General features: G+C 31.0%; 1 protein-coding gene across 1 annotated transcript in view; it reads right to left on the reverse strand.

Moving 5' to 3' along the window:
* LOC132905496 (serine-rich adhesin for platelets-like) overlaps nucleotides 1-24,533 on the reverse strand; it is a 134,307-nt gene that overhangs the window by 28,795 nt on the left and 80,979 nt on the right. The window contains exon 8 of the mRNA XM_060956831.1: nucleotides 12,057-12,190. Within this exon, the coding sequence (XP_060812814.1) occupies nucleotides 12,057-12,190 (134 nt within the window). The remainder of the gene's footprint in view (nucleotides 1-12,056; nucleotides 12,191-24,533) is intronic.

A 24,533-nucleotide genomic window follows, 5' to 3' on the forward strand; every position in this document is an offset into this window, starting at 1 on the left:
TACACGTATATAACAAGCACAATAAACGAACGCACGATAGGACGAGGTAGGCGCCAACGATCATGATCAACGTGCTTATTTCACCAATGGAATTTCTGCTGCGAAACGCAGTGAGTTTTCAAAATATCGACGAATATAACAGTTCTTCCGCTTTGAAGGAGAATTCAAAATTCAGACTAATTTATGATTAAAAAAATTAAAAGTCAGGATTTTCTTTTCTTAGAAGAGAAAATAAATACATATAATTTAAGGGTTTTGTACGATATGAATGAAGTACAGATGCATTCTTTCCTCAAAATGATACGAAATAGATATAAACACAAATATTTGAAATTTATATTTAACTAGAAGGTTTTATTACGAATATAAAAATTTGTTATAACTGGATCGTAGATGTTTATACAAATTCATACTTTTATTATCACAATTATAAGACGGAACCAGACATATTAAATTAAATATTATAAATGGGCACTACACTTGAATATTTTATATATGTATTTCTGAATATATTATGTGTTTCCTGCAGTTTTGAATCTCTAAATTTTCTACAAGTATATAAACGTATACAGTCTTTTTATAAGTATGCACGTGTACGGTCTAATTACGGAAAAAAGAAAAGCAGTATGTATTATTTGTAAATAACCAAATTTATACCAATTTAATTTAATTAAGAGAGAGATTTATATTCTGACACTTCGCATTTAATCAAATTTGAGAAAAATGTTCAGAGTTATTCAAACGTGAAGTATGCAAAGAAATCTCGTTTTACATTTTCTTGCGGTTATTGTTTTTCTCCACAATTGATTGAATAACAATATATTGTTAATGTGTAATTTAATATTTCGAAACACACAGATTTTTCTATCGTACTTTTATTGAAAATTAACTTTATTCATGAATTATACCTATGCAGGTTTCCTAAATTAAATATTTTGTCACTTGTGCCATTTTTCCATCTTAACTGCCCGATTGATTAAAATTTATTTATTTCTACCTGCAATCTAAGGACTAGTAATTATGGTAAATGAATCATTTGTTACGATAAGTTAATAAAATTTGAAATTACAGGATACGATAGTACGCGTAACTTCTAGTGTCTTTAGAAATGCATAATAAAATGAATAAAATGAACGATCGTTTATAAATAAATTCTTTGTTTTTAATTAAATTCTTCTTATGGTTATTGCGTTTCTATCGGATAATTCGAAAATATGTACTACGAAACAGCTCGGAGATCGATCGATATAAATACTGTCTATTTTTTCTGTGTCATTAGCGCCACAAAGAGAGTTCCTGAAGACATGCCAAGACTTTGTAGAACGGTTTGAACCATGTTGTAATACCAGGAGTACTGTAATGTTATGATAGTATAAGTATCAAACTTCTCGATTGTGTTTGATTTCATAGGATCCAATGGTTATGTTAGATCGGTGTAGCTTTTTTTATGTTAAATTTTACTAGAACCAGATTCGATGTTGTTTACATTTATATATACTTAGAAATATGCCAATGAATTATCCACCAAGTATATCAAAAAGAATATCAAAATATAACACAGGAGTTTAGTGTATCTTCTTTATTCTTTTTAAAATTAATATTTAACGGTAAATTTGTTATTATTAGCGGAAATGATAAATTTTTCCATTTCGTTAATGTATTAAAATTCATTGTGAATTTTATTTACATTGTGATTTTTATGAAACTTGCTTAAAAAGTTCGGCGTTATCAGAATTAAACTATAATACTTGTTAAAATTTTCTTTCAACTCTTCAATTTTTAACTCTATTAAGAATGTTTAAGCAAAGTAAATAGGGAAAAAGCAAAATGTCAGAACTTTTCAAAATCTTATAATTTTTCTCAAATGAAGTAATTTAATAAATTGTAAGAAAATCTTATTAGTAATCTAAAATTTGTAAATAAAGTTTTTTACGATGAAAGGTAAAAATAATTCTAAATTAATTTCATAATTAACATACTTATGTCATGATTGTCTTATACTTATGTTATCAAAGAAAAAAGACAAAATATTCTAAATTCGGATGAAGAAGAGGAATATTGAATTTTATTTATTAGTAGGAATTTGTTCTACACAACTGTTGATTTGACACTATTGTATCACGCTAGATCTTCGTTGACTTCGAGCTTAAAAAGGCGCAAATGAAACGATTCTAAAAATATAAGGTACCTCTTGTTTCTGGCGTGTATTCAACCACGATCGACCATGAAACATACTAACCACCGATCGATCAAATAGCTATAAATTATTAGAAATAGCATGTATCGTCCATTCACACGATTTTAAATTTACTACGAAGCATTTATTTCTAAATGTAAATATAGCTATACTTATCCATTAAAACAAACTCTATTTGCTACGAATATTCATTTTTTAGTAATAATTGAATTCATTTAAATATCTAAATTTCTATTTCTAAAATTTCTTTTTATTTTTTTAAATTTCTAAAATTAAATAAGTAAATAAATTTATTATAAATCATTTCCGCGATATACCTACATACATACATATGTATGTATGTATATAATGCATTTTAAATAAATTTATTTTCCTACGAGAAAATTAAACAAATTCAAGCAATTAACAAATAAAGGCTATCGATGTTAACCATCGTTAAGCTTGTTCGTACATTGTTGTAGTCTAGTTTTCTTTCATTGTCAAATATAGTTGAATGGACATACAACTTGTGAAAAGACTGAATTTAAATAGCACAGCTACACAAAAATTCCGTTAATGAACGTCTATAAACGTGATATTATTTATTTGAAGTTAACCTATTTTTCTGGTTTACCAAATAATTATTTGATTTTTGGTCCCTTGATTCTGTGTTTGGGAAACGGAAATGATTATTTTCCAACCTTAATGAATTCGCTACTAAAAATATTAATACAGCCTATAACGAAAATTATTTAGTTTTGGATAAACGATACGAAGAATTATATTCGTTTTAAAAAAAATTATAGTTTCATAGATAAATTGGCAAAATTAAGAAATGTAGTCTTAGCACACATCAACATGAAAAGTTATTACGTATTATCATAAAGATCCAAACACGGAAAGATGATTAAATTTGAAAATAAACGTACAGAATTGTACGAAAATGAAAATCTAGTTTGTGTGGTAAACATTGGTCACGTGAATTTTCGCAGCATCAGTATATTATCCTAACGAGCGTTTTGGATGATGACCGATATTCTTATAATAGCGAAATTTATTGCGAGAATCGTCAGCCATCTACCAGAGAAATGTGAATATTGTTTGACGATGCTCGTATCTTCAAACAATAATCTAAACATATTTGCCTGATGAAAATATTTACAAAACCGGTCACAGTAAACATGGTCAGTCACATAAAGATAAATGTACGGTAATTAATTATCAGGACTAGAGAGAACAACCATTATGTACGTCACCGTGATAAGTGAATATAAAACGTATAAATAGCGTCACTCAAAACTTACATCAATATCATAGATATTAAACTTCTCCAAGAAACAAATTTATAAAATGTCAAACTGCTACAATATTAAGGAAATTTTTGACATGCATAATTTAAAAAAAAACATACGAAAAAAAATTAAGTTATCTAACTATAAATCACCGTCCTTATCAGGAACTTTTAATAGGATCATTAACAAAATTTTGAATTATAACCTGATTTCATGTTCACAATAAAATATCTAAATTCATTCAGAATTTTAAAACTTCATTTAGAAGTTCTCGATTAGGAATATTTTTCATTAAAAAAAATTTGGAAGTACGTATGTATGTGACTAATGATTATCCAATATTTACAAGAGTAACCAAAAAATTTGAACTTAGTCTAATCTACATACATAATCGAACATACATATATCGAACGAAATTCCCTATCAATAAGAAAAGCTTAATTCACTCTATTCATCCGGGAATGACAGTGTCCGAGGAAAGTTTTATTATTTCACAAGTGGAATAGCAGACTGTGTGTTACCCCCACGAGTGCAATAATTCCAATAGGAAACAATGTCAGAGAAGAACGGGAGCAGGTATTCGTTCGACACACGTCTCTAGCCTTTAGCAACAAGTGTTCGTCATTGTCGTGGCGTGGTTGTCCATCGGTAACGAGGCCCACAACAGCGTTCGTGGTAATGTTTCTATCTAGAAGGAAACATTCCCAACGGTCTTTGATCCTGTACGAATTCAATACCAACACTGACCTAGCGCATCGTCGCATGCTGTCACTCTGACGACGTGCGACGTCTTATCAGTTCGAGGGAGCAATTTATTCGCTCCTTCTTTCGCAAATCAGAAACTTTCCTCTGCACTCTATTCAATGATACGAAACAGGATGTTCCAAATAATTTTAACCCTGCCTATTGGACTCATATCCAACTCAACCAAAAATTCTTCAAATTTGAAGAAAATTTCAAAAGCTATATAAAAGTTAAGCTACTGATATATGTATATGATTTATCGTTTCAATATTATGCTGAAATTACTCTTCGTTAGAAAGCTTAGAAACCGTTTTACTCGTTGAAACAAGGATAAGATTGATATACGAAAAAATTTGAAGATCATAGTAAGGTTAGAATTACGAGGCGAAGTGTTTGACAAAGATCCAACCTCAAAGTTCAAAGTCATTTATGTTTTGTCAAGTTTCCGGTGGTGATAGCGGATGTTACGTGTCGAATTACAGGCCACCAACTATCGACCTATCTACCAAGTTTCAACGTAACGTATGAGAGGAAACTCGGGAAAACTGGTTCTCACACTTGGCTAGACTCACAATCAATTTCACCTTGAACTACACTGACCTAAATCACTGTTACTGTTCATCGTCACATCGTCGAATACAAGAATTATCTTTTGTTCATTGATTAACAAAACGAGTATTTAGTTTCTTCGATGTCTCATCGAGAACTGAACTTAATCGGTTGAACATTTCAGGACGTACATTATACATATAACGAAAGTAATACAATATATGTAAAGTATCGTTACTCGAAAGTAACACGAAAATGTTCCTCATGGACAATTTAGGCTGATTTAAATCGGCTTGTGATGAGATTGTACAAAGTCAAGGGGGCGAGGATTTTAGTGTCGCGGACAACACCAGCGCGGTCGCTCGTTGCAAACTGGATCGGCTTTCAAGCCGGCGCGGCGGAGTCCACGACACGTTGTGTCGGAAATTTACGGCGCATCGGCTCGTATGCGCGCGCGACACTCAACCGATGCAATTTCACGGACTTTCTGTTTCTTTCCCTGGGAAAGTCACGTGCGCCGCGTGAATCTTCATTTACGTTGATTATTCTGTCACTGATCCGTGTGCGTCTTTTGTCACTCTAAAGAACTTGTAATAATATTTACGTATATGGATTATGGCTAATACAGTAAGACTTATGAGACTAATTTGATATATATATATATAATATATATAATAGATATGTATAATGTATATGGTTGATTGATGACCCAAATTTTAATCATAAAGTATAGCAAAGTTGGTCAGTTAGAGCTGACAAAATCAATATGTGAAGCAATAAATAATATAATCGAGTATCGAATTTAATTGGAAAGTTAAAAATATTTTCATCGTTAAAAGGTAATAAATTCTAAGTATGATTAATCGTGATAAATAGTAAATCTTTGCAGGAGAATTATTTCTTTTTGCTATGAAAGTCGTTTTTCATTATATGTTTACGGGACGCAAGAATATATCATATTTCTGAAAATTTCGATCTCATTAAATACATTATGTTTTTGAAACTTTAAGATGGATATCTTTTTGGGGGAAAAAGGAAATGTATGTACATGTATATGAATGTCTCTTATGTAGTATTGATAATTTATATAAAAAAATAATAGAATATACAATAATATAAAATTAAACCTAGTTTCGATATCTATAACAACCATTACTGTATTCAACCAAAATTATTCCGAAACCAAGAACCAAAATATTTCTACTAAACATAGATACATACATCCTAAAACCATAAAACATCCTACTCATATTCTTAAGTAAAATAATAAAAACAAGCTCATTTTCTGTCAAAAACTTGATCAAAACTTGTAAATATTATAAAAATTATACAAGTATCAAAATATCAGAGTACCAGTTTAAAAAACGCAATAAAAATGGAAAACTAAGGGGGCAATAATTTTCTGAAAATATATAGTAATAAATATTTGAAAAATCAAAATTTGCTAAAATTCGTGAGTTACATAATGAATACTAAAGATTCGCGGCAAAACAAAGATTATAGTAGCTCGCGCAAAGGCTGATTCACAAGTGTGATCGAATGTGAATAACGTTGATGTCTACTTAAACTTCAGCATGCAGATTACGAACTGTTTCTATTCGTTTATACTTTATACTTCACGAACATCGGTACATCTAAAAAGGACGCGATAAAAACGGTCCTTATCATGCAAATTATACAGCTTTGGTACACGATGAGTAATAGATAACGCTTGCGGCAAACAAATTTTTTTTTAAATCGCTTGATAGTCAAATCGATTCAAGATATGACCTACGAAATTATCTGCGTTGAGAGTCCATAGTAAATCGATTTTTCTGTATATTTTTTCCTATACTACGTTATCAATAAGGCGTATCTTTCGAAGTATTTAAGTACATTGTACGTAGATATCGTTTTGCGGGCGCCTACATCTTATTTAAATTTTTAACCCCTTTCATAATTTTATAATACTTTTGGTGGTTCGTATGATTTGTAAGAATATATGAGTAACTGTACCCGAAAATCTATTCATATTGAGATTATGACATACATATGTATGGTATGTATTTAACTACGTTCATAGCGCAGACTGTAAACACTCTTTATCGTGTGTAGTTGTCGTTCAACTATGGATACACGAGCGATAAGGTTTCAGATAAGCGTAGGGGCATGTGCCATAAATGCAACGTGAATAAGAGAAAGTGATACAAAACAAAGAACTTATTCGAATTTCAACACGTGTGTGTGTGTGTGTGTATGTGCGGAGATACATATATAATTTCCCTAAATATTTCACTTTTTTTTAGAGGTGTAATTAGATCTGTATAAGCAGATTTTTCTTTGCTCATAAAAAAATATGGTTGATTACTATTAAATTGCTGTATATGTTCTATCTGCTAGAGTAAATCTTCTATAAATTCAATTAACATTCGTCTTTACACGTTATGTTATTTTGCTACGAACATCTTGGAATTTATTTATATTTACTGTATTTTTACGATCTTCAAATTATTTAATTTCTTCTAGCCAGATTGTTTTGCATGCAAAGAATGAAGATCTATTCGATCTATTCTAAGCGATATTTGTCATTATAAAACCTTTTTGAATGCCCCGCTATTAAGAGACTAATGGAAATAGTGGGAGTATCTTGTATAACCTCCAGGAACACGGTTTATATCGACTCATATAGCAATGTTACATTTATTATAACTAGTTTGCGGATTTTTATTCATTTATATCTATAATATATAAAACTACATAAAATATACAAAGTAAAGTATTCGGTATAATTTTTAATAGTTAAAGCAAATTTCTATCTAAATTTTGTTTCTTTAATTGTGTTTATAAAACTCTAAATTTGCATAAAAATCTGCAGCTTAATTATAACTATGATAACCTACTTATACATATAAATAAAAAGACGGATAGAATTTATGTTGCAACAAAATGTTTTTGATTCTAATATGAGTGATAGGTTTTAATAATTGTTACTGATGTGATAATATAGTAATAATAAAAGAAAATATGACAATAATAAATATACGAAATAGTATTTAAAAGGACAGATTTATATATATATATATACTATTGTACTATTATTACTATTATATACTATTGTAAATAAAGTACTAAATAATGTAACTTTCAAGTTACGTCATGTTGTAGGGAGTTAAAGTAAGCGAATAAATGAAAATAAATAAATTTTAGGTATATATTTCGCGATTAGAAATAGAAAACAATTCGAGTAAATAAAAAGGATTTTCGAAGAGCTTTGGGCATTCAATTTTTGTAAATAAAAATACGAACACGAAGAAGAAAAGTAATAAGAAGAATGAAAATGAGAGAAATAAAAAGTTGCAGGAATAAGAATGGAGAGTGAAGAACATTGGGTCTTATATTACCCGACAATGTTTTTCAAGCCTATTCGTAAACTTATATATCACTGGTAGCAAATTTTTGCACCCTTTCCACGACGCATATTTGACGAAGCTCCAAGAATACATCTTAACAAATCGTACAATCTTCGATTCTATATTTAAAGTCATGATAGAGTTTCGATAAAAACACATTCTTTACATATGTTTCCTAAATATAAGCAGTCGAGCGACATTTTATCATACGATGTCGCTGTGACCATATTTCTTTCTGTTTTCTTATTAAGAACAATAAAGACAGCTATATGATCATAGCGAGATTCCGCGGTAAAATGTCGCACGTGTGCGTTTAGCCTTAATGTCGCGATCATGATCGTGAGATGCGCTTTGTAAATCGACAACTAGCTATAACGTTTAAACCTTTACATTTAACGCCATTCTGCGGTGAAAGCAATAAGTGTGTGTACTGAAGGTAAAGAATATAAATGAAACGGAAGTAAAGTACTTTTCATAATTTTTCAGAATATATTTAAAGTAACTGTAGAATATTTCGTGTGATACAGAAAATGTTATGCACGGTCGTGCTACAGGTTGAAGGCACGAGGTCGCGCTGTACGACAAAGCTTCACAAATCGATTGAAGCATTTTACTGCGAACAAATTGACAAACATTTCCTGGCCTGCCTTATGCCTATGTAAAACTTAGCCCCAGCCACGGCCATATATACAGACCGAAAAATGTTTCTTAATTTTTCCGCAATACGGCGCTTCAATTGAGAAGTTAGGATTCGTTGTGTAACGCCATCGTGTAAAAGTAGTGAGAACCTTTTTTCTCTGTCTTTATCTGTCTTTCCTTAATGCAGCCACGTACTCATCTCACAGTGGATCGATTAACAGGGGGCGTGGAAAGAAAAAGCGTACTTTTATTATTTTATATCTAACTTATGTCTAATAAATGTTATATAATATAAATATTTTTTTCATTATTAAAAGCCTTTGTAAAGTCTAAAATACACTATACTTTTGCTTTTACTACACTATAATTTTGCTTTTACAATAAAAAGTTTAATAATATTGAAATATTTCAATCATATATATACTTTGGAAGTGACATTATTAACATGTATTACAGATAGAGCTAATAGTTACACAATTTTTTAACGAATTTAAGAAAATTAAAAACAAATTTACTTTCCAATATACACGTCAAATATAAAAATATTAAATATATGTATGCATATTTGATTTGGAAGTTGCGATTTTGTTAAACTTTTTCGTTGAAAATAATACATATTTAATAATAGTTCATAATTAATTCATTCAAAGTACAGTTTTCTGTATATATATATTTACCTTAAATTAATGGTAAAGAATTGTGAAAAATGATTTAGTTCAGTCATTGAATAAGCTTAGTGTTTTAATTTATATTTTTTACCTTTAATACTTTCACCAAAGGATGGCGCTAAATACAAAATTCTAACTTCTCGATTGTAGCACTCTATGACGGCCGATTTGTAAAACACAATTCCTGACATTAAGAGCTCCCTCCACCAGAATTTCCACACCTGTGTATACAACCGTATCGTATCCTATATCTTATTCATTATTTCATAATTATATATAGTTCAAATTTCTTGCACTATTGTAGCATTGTAGATGATTGCAGTATGTACTATTCTATGGTAAATCGATAATATTAAAAATAATACTAAAATTAAAGTCGCCACAACATGAAATGAAAAATGCAGAGAAGAAAATCAACTGCATGTTAACAAATATCAATAAAAATGAACTTAAGCTAGCGTCGATAACATAGGAAGAATAGCTGTTCCATTACTTAAGAAACATTATCAAAATGTCGTAGGTATCATCTTTACCAACTGCCGGATACTACTTACCGACCATTACAACTTTATCTATGTGTTTAATTGGTAAGAGAAAAAATAAAATCATTAACGAACAATTTATGTATCAAGTTGGTAACATTTCATTTATGAGTTTGTTGCATATCTCATTCATTTGACTAGATACATAAGCAAAAAGAATAACCTTGTCCCATTTCTCCAATATGATAAAGCACCTATGAGAACAACGTTACTTCTTTTCTATACGATTCTATTGAATTTCCCTCTCCCTTATGTTCCAAGCTTTCATTGCGACCTAGATTCTTCTCGTGTTTCGTCGGACGATATATACAAATGCTTTGCATATGTATAATGAGTTAGAGTAGAGAGGAAAAACAAAAAAAATAAACGACTGGCGAACGTTTTGTTTATGTTCGTTATCCGTTGGTTATCCAGCAACCTTATGAAGAAAACCATAGCCTAAGAACACTGTAGACGCGTAACGCGATGCAGATATTGGATATCGCAAGTCTTGCAAACATGAGCTTCTTATCTCACATGGAATGCGTGATAATGAAAAATTGACCGCTGCAAGAAGCTTGTATCAAGGAGAACGAGAAAGAAGTGAAAAAAATATTTGTATATCGTTATGTTTTGCACTAATCGTTTTCAACTAAATACGACTTAAATTAATAATTAAAGCATACGAGAACAAAGAAGTTTGAACTCAGTCTTTAGATATATAAGATGTTCCATATAACTTGCACGGTTGAATGTTGTTTTATTATCTAAAATCACATCAACTTACTAAGATTATTATTAGCGACTACTTTTTTTTTATTAAAATAATGCAGATGTTATGTTTATTTTATGGCTCTGAGGTGTCGTTTTTCAGACAATTATCATATTACTCGTGTATAAATTTCTAATACTACTTTCTAATAAAGGCACAGAGCCTATTAACATAGTTGAATATAAAAAGAAAAGATATAAGAGAAGTTGATCTTGGAAATCATCAGCATAGTTAAAACATTTTTATTAATGCGATTGGATAGGATAGATAATTATTACTATTATTTTCATTATTATATTTAATAATAATTAATTAATTCAAATTAATTGAGTTTCGAGCTCACTAATACTTTTTAACGAAACTTTATATATTTTAATATGCCCTTAATATACTCGTACATTTGATTCTCTAAATAATGGAAAGATATTAATATCTACTGAGGAACGTTTCTTTTATCTTTATATCAATAGACTATAATCTACAGAAAAGCAAAAGCGTACAAAATCTTTATATTGAAATTTCTATTCGCTTTCAGTTTACTAGAAAACACAATATGAATGGCTGCAATTTAATTTAACACATTTTCTTAATGTGATGAATACATAAACTTCTCGGCCTTAAATCGCCAAAATAAGAATAATTTTATGGGTGTTATCTATGTACATAATATTAATCCATGCGCTAAGGCTCATAAGCTTCATCCGCTTTCACCTTCCGACAAAATATTATCCGACATTCTTCTTTAAAGCCATCATAAATTACACATATTGTATATTAATAATTGTCTTGTTCACTATTATCTATTTATTTACCTATTTATATTATTTATTTACTATCTTATATACTATAAAACTATTAAAAAAGTTATAAAAAATGACCTTGAAATATTAAAAAAAAAAAACAATCTAAAGTGAAAATTTCTGATCGTGGTCTTTTCTACCAAATATATAAAATATTATTTACTCAGTTTCATATCTTTATGGACATAGTTAAAGAAATTTTATACATTTTTGCACTTTTAAATTTCTCGTCAATCCATAAACATCCGCAGTCTAAGTATTATAGTAAATATTTTTGGTATTTTTTTTAATTTTCTATATCTCTGCATATTATATGGTTCCTCTACATTCTTACATCCACAAGTTTATGTGAACGGAACATATCGCAACTATTGCAAGTTTATGTGGAACACCCTATATGTTACTTATCCCCAATAAAGATCTTAGCAGATAGAAATAGATTACGAAAAACAATATTGATGAACCAACATCGACTTATAAAAACTTTGATTAAAGTTAACACTCACCCCTCTCGCGTCTCGAAAGAGGATGGCGGCGTGCACAGGATCTAGACAAGCATCGGAAGCTCTATGAGGAATCGCAGGTGTGCCCAAAGAGAATCGTCTGGCACCAGGATCCAAAGAGCTCCGTCTAAGCGCGCCTGAAATTTTCAATTCATATTTCATCGTTCGTTTAATAAAATGCCAAGATTATAATTAAGAAACCGAGTGTCTGATATAAAATTATAAATGATAACAGAAATTTAAACTGCATGAAAAAAAAGAAGAAAAGACGTTATTTTCATTATAATTTCTATTTCTATTTCTTCATTTTAGTTAATTTAATTGTAATAATTTTTCTATTAAATTAAATTTTAAATTAAAGTGAATTTTACATATTAACGTTATATGTAATAATTAATATATGTATATCAATCTATTAATTGAAGCGTTATAGAATAAAATATTAACGAAGAAGAACCAATCTAAATTAAGAGAATAATGGTTCATGTAAATGTAGATATGATATAATTTATTTGTAACAAAAATGAACCGACATGCTTAAAAATAGGAGGTTAAGAGATCACGATATTGTTATTTCGAGTGACGAGCTAACTGGTTTTATAATATTAATATTCTTCTCTTCTTCTCCTTCTTCTGCGTTCTACGTCACATGGTTCATTAAAGAAAAGGCAAAATCAATCGTGGTTTACCTCGTGCCGTTAGAAATAACAGAGGGCATGTATGTATTAGGTTTTCCGGAAAGTTCGTTTCGATTTTTAAGGAAAATTCAAATGCAGCACATTTAAATTTCAGTATACGATTGAATTATATAGGTACCATTTTATTCCACAACCTTTCTCTATCTTTCACGCAACTTGAATATTCCATCTTTCCAGAATTTCTGAGGGTTTTCGACGAAAAACTTTTCAATATGATTTTTTATGTCAACCAAAGAGCTTTTACCATTAAGGGAATTTTGTAATGACCTAAAAGGTGAAAATTTGAGGGCGCAATGTCTGGTAAATACGGTGAGTGGGGTAGTACATCCCAAACAACCTCCCCAACAGCTTTTTGTCGAGTAGACAATGGCACACGAGGTCGCGTATTGTCCTGATGGAACACAACGCTCTTCCGATTCGCTAGTTGCCTGGACGTTTTTGTTCAACTGCTATTTTTAAGTCGCCTAATTGCGAGCAATACTTTTCCGAATTTATCGTCTAGTTGTTTAGTAGAAACACCAGACACAGGGTATAGCTTTTTTCAGATGAAGACCATCTTTTGGGGTGGCTAAAGGTGATTCATTCCGCTTTCCCCAAGATCTTTTCCGCCCATCATTATTACAAATAATCCATTTTTCATCCCCCATCACTATTTACTTCGAAAATGGTGTCTCTTCGTTGCGTTTATAGAGTAAGTTGCAAATGGAAATACGATCCTTCAGATTTTTTTCTGTTAAATCATGGGGAACCCATACATTAAAACAGTTTATATAGTCAAGCTTCACAAAATGCTCGTGGATGGTGGATTTTAATATTTTTAATATTTCTGTTAATTCACGTGTCGTATAGTATGAGTTATTCTCGATTAGAGTTTTGATCTAATCTTCATCAGTATGGAGGGCCCACCTGGGGGTTCTTTATCTTCAAGATTGGAATCACCAGCTTTAAACCTAGCAAATTACCTCTGCACAATTCTTTCAGCTATAGCGCCTTCATCATAAACAGCGCATATCTTATTTGTTGCTTGTGCAGCATTTTGCCTTTCCGGTGAAAGAAAAGCACCAAATGCCTATAATGCACTTTGTTTCCTTCCATATTTAGGAGCGTATGAAAGTAACAAAAATTATGTCTGCTAACCAAATTTTTTTCTAAAGATGTTTGAAAGATCACCTTTTAGAATATGTACACATGTCATTTGTTTTCGACCATTCTGATATATTCAAACCTGTCCTAATGTCACCTACCGAAAACCGGCACGAATTTTCCGGGCAACATCTCATACGGTTCTTTTTCCATTACATTTACATTGTCAATCTTCGCATTTACATCTTCGATATTTTTGACAGCACAAAAAGGAACAAGAAAAATACTAACAGCAAAATTGTTTATTTCTACACAAAAAATAATGTAATTATAAATTTCAAATCACAAAATTGTTTTTCAGTTTCCAAGATCACTGATAATTTTGTTATGTTGCTTTTTAATAGATTAGTTATACAGATGTAAGAATATGATAACAAAGATAGGCACGAGTATTATTCTCAAATACATATATTATCATCTCATCGATAAGGTCAGAAATTAAAAAAAAAAAGGATTCGAATACTAAAATTGTCTTTTTATGATGCTCTTTACATAATACTTATTTTATACTGTTAAAAATAACAAAGATATGGAGGCAGATACGGAGAAAAGACAAATGAAACATCTTGAACGTATGTTAATGTATTCAGAAACGAAGGTCGCTCGGTAGTTTCGCAAGATGTGTCAGAATCAAAGAATAATTTGTCAGTGGATGAGAGTTGATGCCTTGCATATTAAGAGTTATCACTTATATTTCTACCTTATGCATTTTCCATCGTATTGTATATGTAAGCGCCATAGTCGGTAAATATTTCTTTCCCATTTACCAGTGAAATATAAAACTACTCTAACGAACCCAAGTCGGTAACAAGAATATCATATTCCATCTAATAAATCATATTCTATTTAATCAACAAAATTTTAAAAAATACCACACATTACAATATTGTTTAAGTTGTTCCAAAACACTTCTAACGTTTAATATATAATCTGTTAACCGAACCATTTCTTAATCAGAAATTTTTATAATTATACAATCGAAAGTCAATAAACAACTTACTTATATTAAAAAAAATTATATACTACATACAAAGTGAAATACTTTTAATATGGTGAATTAGAAAATTGTAAATGCATAAATAACAAAATTATTATGTCCAAGAAATTGAGAACTTTATGTAACAACGAGTTTGCTCGTCTTTCCCAGCTAACAAACTGATATATAAATAAGTATATGCGAACACAATACACATTAATAGACATGTATTTTATTATTAGGAAATATTTGCTCATCGTATACAGTAATACATAAACATTAAGCAGATTCTGTGCGTAGTACATTAAGAAGTTTCTTGTAAAACTTCAGGTTTAAATTATGAAATTTTGTGGATAAAAAACTTCTTGGAAGACTTTATATTTAAATTATGCTGCGATACTTGCAATAAGATACTCATCGTTCCTTTTACACGCCATTACAATGGTACGTCATTGTATATGTAAATTCGGATCATCATGACCCATACGTGAATCACCGAAAATGAAACTTGTTAAATTTCTTCATTCTGATAAATTTTATGCTCACGGATTGGCCATGCTGGTTGACCAATACTGGCCTTAACTAATTATAATTTAACATAATTTATGGGCAGACGTGTACAATGTGCAATCTGCTATATTCTATGGGAATACATAAAATCTCATGCGACTATTTATTTACATTTCAATGGTGTTCACATTGAACTCGCTCGTGAAGTTCATCTCTGTGACTTATTCTACAATTTTCTACCATTTTTTTAGAAATTTCTATGATTACAGAATTACATGTTACAGTCGAATCTCGGTAATTCGAATCTCAAAGGAAGAGCTAGAATCTTTGAATTATAGACTTATCGAAAGTTTCCAAGTAAAAGAGATTTAACAAACTAAGATTCGACATACTGAAGTTTTTTACGAACGCACAATCACATTCATCTTTTCAGAAAGTGTTAGTATTTTAAAGTTGGCACTTCCTTTTAGAATTCATCATATTCAACGTACATAAATAAAAAGTTAAAGACGCGAGAGATGATAGCAAGTGTACGACTAACAAAGAAAGATTAGTTTCACGGATATACACGTAGTTGAAGAGCGACGAAGTAGGGGTACGTCTTATGTTATCCGTTCTACATTATTTGAGACAATCCTAACAATAGGAGGAAAGGAGACAATATCGAATAATTGGCTTCTTACATCTTACAACAGACAGCATAACTATGGTTACACTTTGAGTTGTAGAGGCAGCAGCAATAGAAATTCAACTTTTAAAAATAAACACTTCGACTAGTACAGGTCTGGCTGTTCTAATCTCGAGTTACCGAGATAAAATAATGAATCTGCAATTTTATTTCGACGTCTAGAAGTTCTCGCAACGAAGCGAAAGGGGATCATAATAGCAGTCTTATAGAAGTTCGAGAATCCAGATTCGAAGGTAATAAAGATAAATCAATTTCAGAAAGGTTGATTGTAGCCTTACAAATTAAAAATATAAGTATGATGTAATTTACATAAGTACATACATACGTGTGTATAATACAAATATGAAGATGTAATTTATATGTACATTACAATACAACGATAAAGATGTGATCTGCTTCCAACCGGAGAGATTCATTGTATTAAAATAATAAGAGATCTATTATTGTATCAAGATAAAAGATAAGAGACCGTTGTATACAAAGATGATTGAAAATTCGAATGATTGTGGAAATTCGAGTGGTTTGGTTTCGCCGCTTAATTGTTAATAAGTTTATATTTTTCTTAAAAATGATATTAACCCTTAGAAGCTATCATTAAAGAAAATTACGTTAATTATCATGGGTGAAATATTTATTTTAAAAATCAATAAAGTCAAACACAAATTCAATTTTTCTTATCATTAAATGACAAATAAGTATCAGTATTATTACAGGTTAACATTAGAATAAAATTCGCATGACATGACATTTCATCCATGATAGTCTTTAAAAGTTCATCTAATTATGAATTATCAGATTCGATATATTTTGACAAGTGTGAAACAAAATTATAACTATTACATACCTAGAATTAAAGCTTTTAGCCTAGTTTAGTTTAGTTTAGTTTGGCCAATTTAATTCATTAAGTTTTATAAAAAATGCATTCAAATTCAATATTGATCCATGGTTAGAAAAAAGTATTGACTTATACTATGACAGAGAATAAAGTTATATATTTTCTTATAAATTTATTTGATTATAAGCCTCTTATGGCATTTAGTAGGATGATGTTTTTAAGAGCTGAGACACGCGACTAAATCCAAATTCTCAAAATCTTGACATACGCCATTACGATTTTCAACCTGTTAATTATTACAAATATGTACAGTGGCTGCAACAAATATTTGCATACCACTGTATTTATTATAACATTTACATACCAATTAATTAAATATATATTAAAATATATTATCATTTGGTAGTATGTACTTTCATATGACTGCAAAAATTTCGTACTACCAAAATGAAATGTAGAATCTGATAAAAAAATTTTTCTTTGGAAAATAAGTGTATCTATAGATAAGGTGTGCAAATACTTTGTGACCGTTATAAATCACTTTGCTGCAAATAGTAACTAACAACGATAATTAACAACAATATGGAGATAATAGCGCAATCATAAGCAGACAAAATAGCTGTGTATAGTAATGTAACGATAAGTAGATAAAATAGAAATTTAAAAATATGATATTAACACATAGATATGTGATTTTTTTAAACAAAGTTTTACTGCACATGCTTCGTAAGAAAAAATAAGCTATCACATTGCCCGCATAAAACAGAATGTCTCATTTCTGTTGCGTGATATTACCTCGTTTGCATTCTTCGAAACGTGAGAAACGAAAGATTTGAATTCTACAGATTTTCACGATTTGGATGGCGTGGCGCAGCGCGGCGCCAAAAGCATCAAGATTTCCGGTCGTGCATTTCGTAAAATAAACTTTTCCTCGTTAAAATTTCCTATCACGTACGATACAGAAAACCGGAATTCGTTTCAATTGTTAGTTTCGGATGGTTATTTTATTCGCTATAAAGATTGACGTATTTAATGAATACCTTCACGTTTCTATGAATATAAATAAAGAAATGAAACCTACGCAGAAATTTCGTTCGCTCACGAAATACTATAACCAAACGAAACCGTTTGGAACATCCTGTGCATTTTTACACTGCTAATCTTCTCATAAATTCTTAAGTATATCTGAGGGCTAACTATGATGCACAACGGTGGAAGTGACCTTTGGAATAACTAGAATGGAGAAGGAACGTTCGGCTTCGGTTTCCTCGTTACATTCCACATTCGCATCGCTCAGATGATATTTCATCTCACGGCCAGTTAATTGACATACTCGATCAATTTTACCTTGAAGAAATTTAACCTTCTATCCTGTATTTCCAGGATTTTACCGGTATAAATAATAATTCAAATTAGAGAAATGAAAATATGGAAAAAACAATAGTTACTTCTATGTAATAAAAGCTTTCTATAGTAATCATAGAATGATACGAACAGAATGAGAATAAAATATTTACAGAATATAGAGGATTCGGAGAAAAAAAGTATTAGTATATATTATATATACATGTACATATATTTTGTCCAAAAACAAGATAAATAGATATAAGAAAGCACTTTACCAAAAGCGGTTAAAATTATTTTGTCATTCACAGTTTAATAGTAAGTTAATATCATATCATAAGTAGAAATCAGTTTATGTTGTGAATTAGATTATTAGACAAAAGTTGCCTTGCTTGCTCGAATATTACATGCAAGATTTTAAACTAACAATAAGGTCGTAGGAGGTAGGCGGTAGGAGGATCTAAAAATATATGTATACGTGAATAGCTGATGAAGCTGGTAAACTCTGCAATGAGGTATTGAATATGTAAACCACTTATTGTTAGACAGCGGAATAGTTATACGATCGGGTCAAGGTGATTCTTGATCTTTCAATGGTAACTGAACTCTACAGAGCTGAGCTTACAGAACAAAATATTGCGTAACGTCATTTATTGGGAGTCAAAAATATAGTAGAAACGCATAATACAGTGCAACTACAATAATTGTAAGTCCAGCACACTAGTAGAAATAATTCGTAATAATTTAGTAGAATAATTTCTTCGCTCAAATGAAGAGGAACTACGGGCCTATATTTCAAAATAGAATAGAAATTAATCGTTTCACGCATGTTATATTGCACATTCATTACGCAATAAAGAGAAAGAAATAATATATAAAATTTCACATTTTTATCATTTTTAAGTATCAGTATTCTATAATAATATTTTTTTATAGGTAATCGAAAATTACATGCAGTTGAAAAAAGCTCATACATAATGCATCAACGACATAAAGTTAATTTCGAGACATACCTCATTCTATATACTATTTCATCCTCTTTTTATAACATTTTTTCCAATTTCTAATCATTTAAAAAATAAACCTTGCAATATTTATACGAGACATCTTTTATTTCTACTATTATTAATACTTATATTATTAAATGCAAATGACAGTATAAATATTTATACCTTTATCAGTGCGTTCTACGAGTCAAAATAAGAAGGAATGTTATATAGATATAAATCGTCAGAGGCTTTATTAAAGGATTTCAATAAAAATACGAAATATGAAAGAAACAAAATCATGGTTATTAAGTACAATTCAAAAAAGGCAAAAGGTCATCGATATCGCAATATATACATTGGATTGCTTGAAAAGTTTGTAGCCTTATTAGCAAGTATCGATATTAAACTTTGCGATGCATTTAGTGAGAGCGGAAGAAGTTTTAAATTTCTTATAAAGTATCGAATAATTAGAGATATTTTGAATCAAATAAATATTGTCTCATTTGGAGCAAGAATTCAATGCATTAATTATATAGGAACGCCCAAGATTTACCAGTAACAAAAACATTGATTTTACACACAATTATGATGGCAATTTAATTTCTTTAACTACATTGAACCTCTACAAAATGGTACTTAAAATTGTGATCATTTATTCATGAACAATATGAAAAATTGTACAAAACTTATGAATCTCTGAAACAAACGATGTAACGTTACCCAATAGAATAATAACAGTATCTAAAGTTTTATATAGTTTTCCTTGAATTTCATCAATCATGTCCATAGACATTGAATCCTTGCAAAAAATGCTTGGAACTATCTTCTGACAAACAACATTAAAAATTAAGAAAAAATTACGGAAACGATGTATGTGTTATCCAATAGAATGGATAAATTGAATTTTCTATCAATTACATCAATCATATCCATTAGAATTTTATCCATTGATAACGTGAAGAAAAAAAAGGAAGAGTTCCTATAAAATCAGAATTAATACGTGATAAAGTGATACGCGGAATTAAAGTTTCATTCATTGAGAAGAAAAAAATCAAAATGAACTATGTAGAGGACTAAATCCAATTTTTACTACCGTCAATCTTGTATCGACAGAAACGACGAACATTTTGAAACAGAGAAATAATTCTTCGTGTCTCGTATCAGTGCCCGTAGGTAACTGTAAATTCATTACTCCTTTGCATTTTATATTCTTCTTATGACATTTTGATAATCAATTTTATAGTAATACTTTATAGTAACTTTAATAACGATATGATATTTTTATATAATTAATCCATTAAATGTATTAAATATTTAATTTAGAAATTAGAATTATTGTTCTATATTTATATTATTCGGCTAAAACTTGATTATCATAATAATAATAATTGACATTTACATGTTGAACCATGTAGACTTACAATGACATTATATACATTCTACATACATATACATATCTTTAAATACTTCAGAAATTCAAACGCGAATAGTCTAATTCAATTTGGCACATCGAAATAGAGGGAATACCCACTTTCGACAATTTTGAAAACAACTTGCGTAATGATACGTAATAGGAAAATAAGCGTAAACCAACAACGATTTCAAATATTCTCGTAAATAAACGCGCCTTACACTTGCAATTTTATGACGCAAACAAATATAAAAGTTTGAAGTTACTTAAATTATCAAATTAAACAAGAAGAGAAACGATATATAATCTATACATACAATATTTTTCACTCGAATTAATCGCTTGACCTTAAAGCGTTAGATTGTCGATATGAAATTGATTTTAATTTACGATAGAGATATTAATTTGAAGTATTAGAAAACAGAATAGCAAAATCTCTGAAAAGGTTTAACTGATAATATTAGTGAATTAATAGATTATACGGTATTGACTTTTATTTTATAATTTTATAAGTTCTCGTCAAATAATTACGGCAATTTGTACAATTTACTTGTAAAATTTTATTTCTTTTGTTAAGCAAACAAACCTATAAAAAAACTTATTAGTACTGATAACTTGTAACTTATAATTCATGTAAAAGTTCACTAATAATATTAATTCAATTGTGCCTCGAGTCCCGAAGTTTCAATTATGTAATACTTTTATTTCATAGATAAATATAGGATAAAAAAAATTGTTCAACCATCGAGTTAAGCACCATTCCAATGTCTATCTTACAAACGGACAAATGAAAAGTTTTAGCTATATACATATATGCAACTGATTAATATTAAAAATAAAAGAAATTAGTATCTAATAATAAAATTGTTCAGTCGTGCCAATAAAAATATTCGTTCTCTCCCTAGAATAACTGACCAAATCTACAGAATTCTAATAAATTTTCGCAGCCCACATTTCGATACGTTTTTTCTGTTACCTTGCCTAAGAATGCTTTCGTAGATTCTGTAAGTGGTCTCACAATCAGCATCCCTCAGACTAGGATGCTTCGCGCCGCCATCCAGACTCTGGCTTCTATTCCGGAAATCCTCCTCTTTCTTCTTAGGCGGGTCCTGACATTCGCTCTGTCGCCTCATATGGCCTAATCTTCTCCCAAAGTGTCGTATCATCTCCTGAATGCTGTAATGATGATGATGCTTCTCGTGATCGCTGGTCAGATTGAGCGACGTGGGTGAAGCTCTTCCGCTACTCGTCTGATGATTCTGTGGATATTGTGACTGTAGCTGATGAACATGATGAAGGGGATGATGATGGTGAATTGACTGATGATGGTGGCTGCTCCCATGAATCGTGTGATACACCGAGTGATTGTGCACACTGTGATGGAGAGATGAGTTGTGATTGGAAGAGTTTGAACCGTGAGACGAGTCGTGAGACGAGCCGCGAGACGAGCCGTGAGACGAGCCATAGGATGTTGAAGAACCATAAGAATACGTCGAGCTCACTGAACCTCGAGATATTCGTCTTTGAATATGTTTGTGATTTAACAACTCCTGCAGGATCTTTGTGTCGTGTGTTCTAGTGTCAGACACGGAGGAGGTCTTGTCTTGATGATGATTGACAGTCCTTGTGTCGCCATTGTGGGAGTTATGGTGGGACAGTAGATGACTTATTCCGTGCATCTTACTAAAAAACCTTTTCCCTTTTATTTGGTATTTTTAAAAAGATATCGTTTATCTTTGAAGAATATTTCTTCTTCTTCTTCTCTTACTTCTTTTTCATTTAATGAAAATTGTAAATCGAGCAGAATGTATCCGAGCAGTCTTTTCTTCTCAATTTTCGATGTCGCTCGATGATCCTCGAGATCGTTGTTCGTTAATGCAATAGGGAAGACGCTGTTCCGGTGAAGCTGTGACAAACAATTACACACACACACACATGTGCTATTTATATGGAATAAATGAAACCAAATGACTCGGAGACACGTGGACGTATCGATTGAAGAAACTCGGTTATTGCTTATTACAGTTTGACTGGCTAATTGCTTGATAGAACAAATATACATAGCATTATGTATACCATGTATCTCAATATACAAGAACTAAGCTTCTACAGATTTGCCAAATATTTCAATAGCGGCGGAATAACGTAGATTTTCGTTGCTTTCCAAAGAACTGCTGTTCGACTCAAGGAAATAGCGTGAATAGGCGGAGATTAATGCAGTCGAACAAATACGATGCTCTTTGAAAATTAAACTCGTCTCGAAATATCTAAATTTAGCGGAGCTTCGAACTCTTAACGCTGGTTTCTGCTTACGCAAATCAATTCTAGAGTAACTCGTGTTCGAGTCTAAATTGCATGCAAATATATGGAATACGTGCTGTATTTACAGCTTCTGTGAGGTAAGATCGCTCGTGTTACGAATGTACGTGCAATAATCGATCAATAAAAGGTCTTTTGTGTGTATTTACAAATTGACAAATTTCTCTCTTGCAGAGATAGTTCGATATTTAGATTGGTGTAAAAGGACAGATCAATTTTTGGCACCACGAACCATCTCCATTTCTATAAACAACTAACTTTTTGTGAAATAGCCACGATTCTCCGCGTGATACGCGACATTGGATGCGCATCTGGCATGACCGCAGAATTATGAATGCACCCGATTAATAAGTACATACAACTTACATGTATACATTTGTCCTTCCGTCAGATTAAATTGAGGAAATTTCATACTGCTGAGTAGATTTTTTATATAAAAGATTGATAGTATTTTATTTGAAATTATTGTATTTGGTTAATTGCGCCAGTATTAATAATATAATATTTGATGATTATTATTATTATGAATATTGTTCATATTATTTTGATAGATTTTAGTACTGAAAAATGTTTTAACCCTACTGTGGTCTCAGTAAAATTATTGTTACATCGACCGACTCTCTACCTAGACCAGGTCACACATCGCGGGCAGGATGGCAGCCAGATGTCCACACATTCTTATTCCGTACCCTTAAGATTCTCAAGGACCGACCATAAATCTCAAAAAATTTTAACTAAAGTCTTTCAGATCGAACAAACATCTTTTTACGAAAGCGTTTTCTAAGGTTTATAGTTTGTTTAGGGAAAACGCGGGAAAGTTAGTTTTTCACACGTGCGATGCTTCCTAATATCAACTTTCTATATAGAGCGGCTAAGACCATTCCTAGTCTACCAACAGTCTTAATAGCCAATCAGAAACAATGTCTATTACCCTCACTTTCCCGACCAAAAAATGTCATCAACAAATCCGATGGTCCCGTGCGCTAGACACACCCTTCTCTAGCTCTCCTCCGACACAGCATCGTCACTTTCGTGGCACTCCGTCTTCGTCGTCAGAACAGTCAACAAGTCTATAACAGATTCTACCCTTAAACACTTCGTCTTTGTCGTTAGAACAGTCAACAAGTCTGTAACGGATTCTACCCTTAAATCAGTTCCTTTTCGTCGTTATAACAGTCAAAACGTCTGTGACGGGTTAGGTTGGGGTTATCTTGTACCGACGCATCAGCATAACTAGTCATCTTTTCAAAGCTGCTGGAATAAACTATATTATATACATATTAACACAGTGTGAACTCAACCTAACCACCCCTATTATCGTAATAGAAATAAGGGGATCGATCAGTTCGTGGCGTCGATTGTTTAATCATAACGGGAATTTACGACTCCCGTTGACGTGCCTCCTCGCGATCGCGTCTCTCCGCGGACGGTCGTAACAATTATTATGAATATGCTTGTTTGTATCCTCGTGACATTATATTACAATATCATTGTCCCTTTTCAAATGGTATGTTACAAATAAAAATAGTTACATATAACGTCTTCGGCTCATTTTTGTCTATAAATA

This window comes from Bombus pascuorum, chromosome 1, assembly GCF_905332965.1.
Source record: "Bombus pascuorum chromosome 1, iyBomPasc1.1, whole genome shotgun sequence".
In the NCBI taxonomy this organism is placed as follows: Eukaryota; Metazoa; Arthropoda; class Insecta; order Hymenoptera; family Apidae; genus Bombus; species Bombus pascuorum.